We start from the raw sequence: 12,159 nt of genomic DNA, 5'->3' as shown, positions 1-12,159 counted from the left end.
AGTTACCAAACTTGTGTGAAATTTGACATTATCATGGTAAAACACTACACCTGTTTTGTTGATCAATTCTGGCCACCTTTTCTGTTTGATGATATTATTCAATTTGTTTACTTGATGGCAGTACACTTTCGAATCAATTGTTAAATTGTCTGGTAAAAGTTCCAAAAAAAATTTTCTTAAAATCCCACCAAAGAGAGCATCTTTCTTTAAGAACATGTGAAACCATATATCAAGCTTTGAAACGAAACCAATTTGTTTCAAGTAATCATAAACAGTTCAATTTGACAAATTTAATCTCTTAATGATTTCAAGTGTTGTTATTCGGCAGTTTGCTTCAATCAGTACCTTTATTTTGTTTTTATTTGCTTCAACTGGCCATCCGGAACGTGGTGCATCTTCAATATTGAAATTGCCAGAACAAAATTTTGTAAACCAGTTTTAGCACTGTCGTGTTCTGTCAATACATCTCTGTACACGTCACACAATTTTTTTCTCACTTTAACAGCATTCTTACCTTTTCGGTAATAAAAGAGCAAAATATGCCAAAAATGCTGCTTTCGATCTTCCATATTTGATGGGACACAAAAAATAAACAATTGCACAAAATCTAACAAAATTTTTTACAAATAAGCCTTAAAATGCTAGCTGTCAAAATATATAATGATAATACAGTTTAGAATGAAAATGGAGAAAAAAATATGACTAATCCTTCTAGTGGTAAAAAAAACAAAATTACTTTCTGAACAACCCAATAGTTTTTAGTTTATATTCACTAATGAATTGACAATTGCTGTACTTGGGCTTTAAATATGAACTCGTGTATTTTGAATCTTTCAAAAGCCATTGTCACCTCCATGCAGCTTTGCTTTTGCAAAAACACACAAGCTGGGTCAACAAATAGGTCTGGTGATAGATAAATTGACATCTTCCTCTTTATACTATATATGGAGAGGATACTCAACATGTATGTTACTGAGACTTGAAAACCCTTACACAGTCTCTGGTCCTGAGTACTTCGTAACATCCTTGGTGCCTTTCTTATGGTTTGTGACTTTCAGTCACTTTTTCCTTTGATTTGTCTTGAGCTATATTTTTGAGCTCAGAGACTTCCTATTAGGTATAGTCGAGCACTCTTCTAAACATCTTCCATTCACATTGGAGTCCTTATACCTTATATGTCACTTGTCCCTTTTTAATTATGAAGGTACTACATTCTTGCAACGCAGGGATGTACCTGTGGGTAGCCTCATCAGGAACTTTGTGTGAAATGATAGTGAAAAGATTGGAGAGGGAAGTTACGCTTGGCTTTGCAGACCAAATTCTTTTAAACTCAAGATATGTTGATGACATTTTAATAGTGTGGCTACATAAACCACATCTGAAATGATTTTTACAATTTTTTGCTTCAACAACAACTCTTGTGGCCTCATTCTGAGAGTAAAACAGGAGAGCTACTCACAGATTCATTTCATCAATATATGATCCTTACAAATACAATATTGCTGTCTTTCATTCTGTAGTTAGAAGGGTCTTCTCTCACTGTACATCCCAACAAGATAGGGATGTACAGTTGAAGTTCATCAAATCACTAGCTGTACAGCATGGTTATTTGACTGTCCTTAATAGAACACTTGTCCAACAACAACAGACTGGAAACCAACCACAACAACAGAAAGGTGACTTGGTGACCATTACACATAGCAAAGAAATGAATGGCATTTACAGAGAAATTACCAGAACAAATAATACCAAAATAGCTTATTTTCTCAATATTTAGGAATGACAAAGATCCCATGGAGGAAAGGTTCTCATAAGGAATATATGTCATAACATTAATAGATCCCAGTTTAGAACACACCTCAGTGTATGTTGGGGCCATCACAAGGGTCCTCAGGAAAATGATCAAAGAATATCAATATAACATCAAAAGAAGTTTTTCAACACTTGCTGATTATGTGGAGGATGAAGGGGTCCTTGTGAACCACAGATTATATGTAAAACTAGAATTATAACAATCAATCACATACTCCAAACCAATTATGGTATGCAGATAAGAAAACAAATGTTTTTGAACTCCTTCTGAGTTCTTCGTCAGGCTTTGTAGTGATTCCCCAACAATTCTTCGTAACAGCTTTTGGAATAAAATTTGAACAAGCATTCAAATATAAGTTCAAAAAAATTATTAAAACCATGTCGCACTTGTGCAGAGTTGCCCTACCGGGACTCAACGAACAGCTAAACTGTGTTGTCAATCAATTCTTGCAAGGCCATTGACAAAACCATTTTTTCTTTATAATTTATGCACGTTGATGTAAGATTGGATTTAAAAATGTGCATAGCCTCTAACCATCTGAGGTGTTCTGTGGAGGGCAAAGCGAGGATGAGCTTGGCCCTGTTAAAGTCCACTATTATATCTGGATCTGTTGCATATGTGGGGAAGGCCATGGTGATTCTCGCACGACATATATTGACAAGATGTTCTTGTAATCCGATCCCCATGAAGCACTTAGTTGACCCTATGTATGTAAAGTACTATATTATTTTTCCGACTTTTCCAACGATTATCGACACGACTGTGTGCCAGAAATAGCCATTCCCTAACGGGTACTTTACGCAGATTTGTGTTAGTGTGCTAGGCCTGGACTTTAAGCATGCACTGAATTAAATAATGACAAAGTTTGTCAAAAACAAATCAAATATTTAATAAAATTCTAATAATAACTATATACAAAATTTAGTAAAAAAATCAAATAACAATTTATTCAGTGAAAGTCAATAAGAANTCCCAAAAAATTATACGTATTTTGGAAATGTTGAGTGGAATTAGTCTAGAATCGGTTAATTTTATAGAAGAAAACCTTTCAAACAGCCTTAGTCCGTAAAGTTCCCACCTATCGGGCTGCGATTGGCTCATGTATTTAATCATTCCTACAACGTAATTTTCGGTTAGCGTGGAACGTATCTAAGCGTTATAGGGGGTCTACTGTATTTAAGTCAATACATAATATTTTTACACAGTATACATTAATAAATTATGGTTGATAAGTCATGCAATGTTTTAACAATGCAAACTAAGTGCTAAAATTATTGTTTTTAATTCAGGAAAGTAAAGAGTTCATTTATATTTGCAAAAATATAATTTAAAAAATTTTTCACTAAAACATTATCATTAAAATCAGTTACAATGCTGTAGGAACAAGTCCAGCCATGGCCAGACTATTTTGTGCTGCCAAAATTACAAATCAAATTCTAATTTCAGATTATCTGCTAGGGTATAACACTGTCAGACCAAACCAATAGATTTTTCCACATGGTAAAGGGTAAAAAAGAAAGCGGTACCCCGGAGATTGCTTTCCTCTTAACACGGAACAGCTCTCTCCTTTTAGTCAGACCACTTTTCCCCCTTTCCAAGGCCCTGAATTAGAATAATTATTTGCTGATTTATAAAATAACTAACTTATAAAATTTTAAAATAGTTATATTTCCAAATGCCTAGTTATAAATATATCCAACTCACCAAATAAACCATATCCAGTTCATAAGCCAGCAGAAAAATTCTTTCTACGAACGTTTTCGTCTATATGTAATAGACATCCTCAGGTATTGATGATATCGAACTAACGGCTAGTCGAATAGAATGTTTTTGAAAGTTCCGTTTAACGACGTAATTCGAATATGATGCGTTAAAATTAAAATATGTAAAATATTTAAAACATATCCGAATAAATAATCAATTGATTTCACGTAGATCATGACGTAAATATCCTCCATAATTTAAAATATCTTCAATGCGCGTTTTAATCATTGGGATTTAATTCAAACATGGCACGCCATGCTACAGAAAGCATATCGGTTTCTTTGAAATTAATACCGACCCCTTTTTTAATTGCCTTATATATCTCCAGCGATTCGAGGTACTTGAGTTGTGCCTTATCCGATACTTTGTGTAGTAATTTAGCGTTTTTTAGATCAACATGAACGTCATCATCATTTGCATATGTCGTTAATGCCATCGTGGTCAGCTTTTTTCTTATCGAGTATTCATGTTCTTTCATCCTCATGGCGAGACCTCTTGCGGTAGCTCCAATGTATGTTAAGGCATGGTCAACTTGGTGATCTTGAAGAGGAACCACATAAACCCCTGGAGAGTTAGAATCTTTTATACGGTTTTTATCATTTCTGATAAGAGAGAAGATCGTAGGAGAGCGTCAATATGCTAGGTGTACTTTAGTACTGTAAGGTCTCGTTTTATGCAGTGGATACGTTCTACAGAAAAGTGCATATAAAAAATTTGCATAAAAAAAGACTTTACTTGCCTTGAAAAAGTAGGGATACGTTCCGTAATTTTCTAAAATCGCATAAAACCAAAACAACGAGTTAAAATTAACTTAAAACCACATAAAAAAGTTTGCAGAAATTAAAAGAAATAGGCTGCTTATTACTGCAACTTGAAATCATCGTTACATCGTTAGTGAAAGGGGGTGAAGCCTGGGCTACTCGGCGGTATTGCACGGGAGGAAGGACAAAGGGAAAGGGTGAGGAGAGAGTAGGAGGTAAGGAAAAGTGTAAAGTAGATAGGAAAGTTGGTGAAGGGAGTCATGAGCGCCTGGCGCCGCAATTATTTAAAATAAAACAGAGATACAAAAGACATAAGTACATAAGATTACAGAGCGTACATAGTTGATGAACATGCCGAACAGGCTGCTGGCACTGGTAGAGAAGGAGCCTAGTGCCGAGAGTCGGTTACTGTTGAGGATGCTTGCCCGCTGGAAAAATGGCGGGTTGTCCACAACCCTTGCAGCTGGGGGATGCTCCCCGCAAAATTCTTAAAGTCGGCAAAGAGTCTTTTATTCTCGATAAAGTCCTGAAGATGGCAGGGCCAGTTGAGACCCTCGGTGAGGGTCGTGTCCCTGAGAGGTTTCCTGTGGCTGCTAGGTCGCTGCAGACGAAGATAAGATGGAAGGGATCATCCTCCTCCCCCATCCCACAGCCACAGAGCCTGTCGCCCTTACCCAGGAACCTCCGCAGGTAAGAGCCAAAGTTCCCATGGGCCGACAGCAGCTGGGTGAGGGAGTGATCCATGGAAAAATGCCGGTTCTTTATCCTGTTCTCGATGATGGGGATGAAGTTATGGGTCACTCTCCCAGTTTTGCTGGTGTCCCATTCCTTCTGCCATAGCCTGATGAGGGCCTTGTGGATGGCCGACCAGACGTGAGAGACAGGAATTGCCGCATAACTGTGGCTGCTGGCAATCCGGTTAGCCTTCCGGTAGCCCAATATCTGTTGTCCTATGTGAATTAGTGTTGTGTCATCTGGAAAACAATATCCTTCCCATTTTTCAAAACGACATCATGTTATATTCCAGATATGTAGATGATGATTTCATTCTGTGGAGAAATGATTACAACACTAAATGGTTTCTAAACACGGTCAACAATAACCCATATGGTTTAATGTTATATTTGGACCAAGGAAGTGAGAATAATGTTAATTTCCTCGATCCATCCATCACATGCAAAGAAGGAGAAATCTAAACGGACATTTATCGCAAACCAGTTTATCAACCCATTATTATCCCGAGGAATTCTATCTATCCCAGGCACATTAAATATGCATTGTTTTGGGCATGAATTAAACGAGCATATACTCATTGCACAAGTATTTATGATACCTATAAAGAATTAGATTACATTCGGAAGACAGCATTACAGCAGGGATACCGGAGTCGAGAGGTGGATAAGCTTATTACAAAGTTTCAGAATCAAAATCAACATCCTCCCATAATGAACCAGGGAAGAAGAGTAGTACTTAATTATTTTCCTATTTTAAACAAAATGATTAGGAGAATTGCCAACAATAATAATCTACAAATAGTATATTGGCATAACCCAATGATCTATAGATTGTTAAGAAATGATAAGAGAAAGGAAAATCAAAATTCTTTGACGGGTGTATTCTATACCTATAAAAAATCATCGCTTTAACTCCGACCTTGTTTATGTTGGTGCAACTATGCGGCAATTAAAACAAAGACTCAAAGAACATAAATACTCCGTGAGTAAGAACAGAGATAGTACTGTGCTCGCAGCATTTGCCAAACAGCAGGAAGTCAACATCTATTGGGATCAAGCATCCATCATTAAGGCTATGAACACCAAACAAGCAGTGAAGCATCTTGAAAAGCTAGAGATATACAAGGCTCATATAAGCACGGGGTGCATTAATCATAGAAATGTAGATGGATTATCCACTGCGTGGAAATCTTTTTATAATAACACAAGTTAATATGATATACAGTAGAGCCTCGATTATCCGCCCCCCAATTAACCGACACCTCGGTTAACCAACTGTCCTAGTCGGCAAATTTCAAATGTCCGCCAGTGATGTGGCACTACAATATTTGACTATGTCTTGGCTACTTTAATATTATTTTTACGTGTTTTAGCTGGCAACACTCATTCAACCATGAAAGGGCACCAGTATTTAAACAAGGCTTAATTTTCTAATTTTTAACGATACAATAGCAACGATTATTATTTTTAAAAATTTTTGTTAGGCTTAACATTGATGAAAATTCAACGCAAAGTAGGTTAGTAGTGATATACAGGTAGCCCTCGGTTTACGCCGCAGTTCCATTCCTACAAAAGCCGGCGCAAATCGAATCGGCGTAAAACGAACCCATATTTACACTGAGGTATAGGGTTAGGTTCCACATAAGTGAAAAATACGCAAATAATTTTGTTTATTAATACAGTATAATACAAAGTACAAATAAATTTAATTTTTAAAATGTATTTTATCATAAAATAAAGTTGAATGTTTTTATTAAAAATTTTAGTTTCCGATCTATTACATTTTTCAGAAAAAGTATCCATCTTTAATTGTTTACATTTTTGTTTTCTTTCATTGAGAATTTCGGAATATGGTCGAATGGATGCAACAATGCTCCTTTTTACATTTGAACTTCGCTCCCAATCATTGTCTAACTCACAAAGTTCAACCGTCAAACTTTCCATAGTTGAAATGATACGATAAATTCAATGGTGCTATGGATTCGGACGCCATTTATTGGACTATTAAGTTTGATAACTTGACTCGTGGGTACCTAAACGTTTCGTATTTTAATATTAATTTAATGCAAATGTATACATACCCAATAATATTAAACAGAAAAAATAAATATATTGAATAAAAATCTTTGTTTTAACGAATGTACAATGTCGTGGCTTGGTAAATATGTCAACACTGAAACGAAAATCATTCTGGCATAGGGAAAATCGGAGAATTACACAGCAAAATGGCAAATTGTGTAGCGGCGTTATTGTGAATCGGTGTAAACCGAGGGCTACCTGTACTAATATACTAATTACATGTGATATAATAATATACTACACTAATAATGGATTTTTTCATACTTTTCGGTTATCCGACTTTTCAATTATCCGACCAACCCCAGTCCCCAATTGAGTCGGATAATCAAGGCTCTACTGTAGTCAACATATGTTTCCTCGTTGGCAGCTGTATTTTTAAATTATTTTTATTTTAGTTATTTATTATTTATAGGTAATCTGCAGGCACAATTCATTTAAACTGCGCAGGCACGCTTTATGATTTGTTTAATTTTGTGTTTCATACATTCTATTTTAATGTTTTTTCTTAATGTTAACATTAAGAAATTTAACTTAAGAAATTTAATTTAACATGACAAAAACTGTTGAAAACGTTTTTGTCATATTAAATTATTTATTGCTGAATAGATAAAGGTGTTATTTATATTAGTCAAATTAAAATCAAAATTCATTTCAGAGAATAGAGGATGTAAATACAGGCAACAAAATTAAGATAGCAATAATTATCTCAATCAATCACCTCTATAAATTTGACAAGCCAAAACAATAATTGATTAAGATCAATTGTCTCTCATTAACATTAACACTCATTAACAACTTAATTTTCTCACCTGTGTACATATGCTTTTATAAATCATTTCACAAGATTCTAATCAATTTTTATATGTTAAAGCATTATATAATTAAATTTTATGAATTTCAGAACTGTTAAAAAATGAAAAACTTATGGTGAGAATAATTTTTAAATTGTACTTTTGTTGCTTTTTTGTAATATTTAATTTATATTCTGGAAACTCAAAATATATATTGATCACAGAATATATTCTGTGATCTTATAACTGAAGATATTTTTGACTTGTCAAACAAGTCAAAAATATGTATTTCATTAAACAATTTTGCTGGAGAAAGCATTATTGATCTAAGAAATTTCCTGCATTTGGGACTCACTTATTAAGGGGAAGCCAAATAATGCTAAAAGGAAGTATTATTGTTTTTAGAAACTTGTATTAAATCCAGTTTATACTAATTGTACCCAGCAAAATATCTGCTGTAAAAGATTATTAAATTACAAATAAATAGAGAAAACAAAGATGCAAATAAATTTATTTAATATTTATTAATGTAACTTATAAAATTTTTCTGATATACATTTTTTGTGTAAATATCTACTCAGTTAGATATTTGTTTCAGCATGCAAAGTAAGTCAATGGATGATATTTAGTCAAATACAGTTTTATGTTTCGTTTTAGTCTACCTGTAAAAGTTCTTCTGTGTTTATGCCCATTTTATTCAAAAGAAATGAGGTCAATCCTCCTGAACAAAATTTAATTTACAATAATCTTCCCACTAATAACATAAAGTTAAAAAATAAATGAAAATATATGAAAGAATGCCAACTTGAGAAGTTATTTTCAGAAGTGATTTTATACTGGATGGGATAAGTTCAATAACCAGAATGGCAGGGAGAAGAAAGAGCAGAAAGAGCAAAATTGGGCATACTATTGCTTCCAATTATTTCAAATGAAATTAAACAGTAAAACAGATGCAATATAGCTAATCTACATTAAATAAGCTTCAAAAAAAAAAAAAAACAAATAAAAATGATGCATAAAACAAACATAATTCATATTCAGTATTATTATAAATATATATACATTATTCATATAAACATTAACAAATTGGAAATGGGCTTTGCCTTAGCATATTCTGTATATATAATATATAGATGTTAAACTTCTATCTATATAATCTTGTCAAATTATATACACATTTCAATCGAAAAAAATTTAACATATTAAGTTCCATTAATAAATTATTAATGTCTAATAAGTATTTATTCTCAGGTAAATAGAAATTATTAGTTAATAATAATTATACAAAAGATTCCAAAAACTTAAATTATATTAATATATACTTTGATGAAGTATTCTGGAGTATGAAGTTCTACAGTTTATTGAATTATTATTATATAATAATTTTTCTTTTCACATGATTTTAATACTCCATTAAAGCATATACAGTAATACCCCAAACTTACGCAATAGGTGGAACCAAGCGATAACTGCGTAAGTCGAATTCGCGTAAGTTGGGGTATAATTTCGCAATTTGTGTAAAATCCAAGTCGAATGTATGTAAGCTAATAAACGTTCTCATTAATCTTATCTCATCTTTTGATTCGTTCACGATTACAAGAAATCACCACATAGAGTCTCTCAAGTCTCCGTAGATATAACAAACACAGAAATAAATAACACAAAATAAATTGTAGCTATGTGTCGATTCCACGCGACATGTCTGAACATGTAAGCCGAACAATAGTGTGGGGGGAGTGAGTAATCAAGAGTTGCGTGGCACTCAAACAAAAGACGTATCAATGAGATTTGAAAATTGCATAACTCTGGGTTCACGTAAGTCGGGGTAGCGTAAGTCGAGGTATTACTGTACTGTTTACATAATTTATAATGTGTAGTAGCTAATAAATATATAAATAATTTAATATAAAATAAATTTTATATTTAATTTTACCTGCTCTAATTTGACCATGCCTATTAATTCTCAAAAGACCTTTCTTCTTTACTATAAAGCTTGAACCAATAAACAAACTAGAACTGACGGCCAGACTCAGTCCAATATAAAAATTTTTCTTATTTTCAATTTGAGTTGAATTGATGCTGAGTTCTCTGCATTTTTCCAATACAGCTGTATCATTACAATAAATATTTTGTAAAGATCCAAGCATGCTTGAAGGTGACATGTTCATATCGTCATGCTAAAAATAAGAGAGAGAAATAAATAAATATTTTGAATTAATGATTAAAAATTTGAATAATTAAAATAAATTAGATTAGTAAGGTTTAAATAAATTTTTTTTAAGTTTCTCAAAAATAATTACAGTAATCACTTTTATACTGCAATTTTATTAAAGCAATAATTATCCAAAACACTGATTTTAGTATAAAAAATTTATTTGAGAATCCTACAAAATGAGCACTGATGATGATTTACTGGTCTGGATCTCAGATTTTGGTTCTGTTCAGTGATCAGTTTATTCATGAAAACAAATTGATTTCTCATCCCTAATCCTTGGATTTTTATGTAATTACATATTTTTCATTTTAAAATGAAATGTACATAATAGGAATTGCATTACCAGTAAGCAATTTACTGGTAATCAATTAAAACATGCATGCATAATATATTGTACTAGTAATTTTATACTTTTTACTGGTAAATTCAATAAAAATAAGAAAACATGTAATAATGTTTTTGAAGCCAAATGTTTAATTGTATGTACAGTACTTTTGCATACATTTATATTTTTATATTTTAAAGATAGAAGCAACAAATTTATTTATTTAAACAATAAAATTAGTTTACATCATTTGTCATTTAAAAGTTGTTAAGAACTGTAAAGNTGACCGTAGGACTGAACACGTAGTATTTTCTTTGATAAATAAAATTTATAATTTAATTTTGTAAATTTAAGAGTGCTTCAAATATGACGTTAAAACAAGGTTTTATGTCGTTACAAGTGGGTTTTTTAACATTATCTAGTATAGTAAAATCGTGGGACCGATAAAAATTTGACGTTATATTAGGGATGTCGTTATAATCGGGTTAAACTGTAATTGTAAGGAAATTTATATGTCTATTAAATGGTTTTTATGGTAACCCTGTCTCGGTGAGTCTTTCCGTACCCACACGACTGTTCTGACCACTCGACTGTCGTGACAACTTTTCACCTGATTGGCTAACCTCGCACAAATTTTACCATTGCTCTGGCACACATTACTTTTCACGTGATAAAGTGGACAACAATTTTTCAGGATTCAATAAACTGAGCTGTAAATTATCTTCTCAAACCCAAGAAATTACTCTATTTTACTCTATTTTCAATAATACTATTATTATTCACATCAAAAAATATAAAAAGGAAACTGGTACTGTAATAAATGTTCTACTTTGAGTAGAACAGATTTTCTTCTCCTAATAAGCAAAGACGGGTTCAACCTCCAATTGTAGAGCAATTCAAACATCTGGTTTTAGCAGATCATTCTACTGTACTCAGAAAAATAGGGGTTAAAGTTTAAGGATGTTTCCCCTTTAAATGGATGTGGTCTTTTGCAAATACATGCTAGTTTGCATATTGGGGGTGTGTACAGGGATGCCTGGTTTGGTTACTTTTTACTCTTTTGAGTGCAAAAAAATATTTTCTACTTTTCAAAAAAAATCACAGATTTCTTTTATCTTTGTTTCGTTTAACTACTCTGATTTACTACTCCACACTTAAATGGCAAATACTGTCTCCTCCTGATTTGAATTGATTTGAAAATAATTTAGATCATAAATTTATTTTTAAAAATAAATTAATTTTATCTAACTGTATTAAGTAAATTATTTCAAAATATTATAATTTTGAGATTTTGATCATCTATTAATCCTTAACTTCATAAATTATACAATCTTAACCATGACACTGAAAATAGTTAACAGAGATTTTTGATAAACAGAACAAACAACTGTTCTCCTAGCAATTTGTATTAATACTAGTTAACTGTATCAATATTAACAACGTATTCTGAAATTTCATCATAATACTTGTATATACAGTAGAGCGTCGATTATCCGAAAGTCAATCATCCGAAAGAATTCCAGTCGGCAAATTTAAATTTTCGCCAGTGCTGTGGCGCTGCAATCTTTGGCTATGTCTTGGGCTACTCAAATATTTTACGTTTTTGATACTAAATTAACTTCTGAAGTATAATTTTTTATTGTTTTTATATTTTTCAATATATTTATTTTGTTCGTA

General features: G+C 32.5%; 1 protein-coding gene across 3 annotated transcripts in view; it reads right to left on the bottom strand.

Moving 5' to 3' along the window:
• LOC111633489 (magnesium transporter NIPA2-like) overlaps positions 1 to 12,159 on the bottom strand; it is a 67,903-nt gene that overhangs the window by 30,976 nt on the left and 24,768 nt on the right. For all 3 annotated transcript variants that reach the window (XM_023378070.1, XM_023378072.1, XM_023378071.1), the window contains exon 3: positions 9,876 to 10,119. In XM_023378070.1, coding sequence (XP_023233838.1) covers positions 9,876 to 10,119 — 244 coding nt within the window. The remainder of the gene's footprint in view (positions 1 to 9,875; positions 10,120 to 12,159) is intronic.

The sequence above is a fragment of the Centruroides sculpturatus genome, unplaced genomic scaffold (genome assembly GCF_000671375.1).
Source record: "Centruroides sculpturatus isolate CEXI.00-Female unplaced genomic scaffold, Cexi_2.0 scaffold759, whole genome shotgun sequence".
NCBI lineage: Eukaryota > Metazoa > Arthropoda > Arachnida > Scorpiones > Buthidae > Centruroides > Centruroides sculpturatus.
Note: the sequence above shows the minus strand (reverse complement) of the source record. Positions and strands in the feature narration are given on the sequence as shown.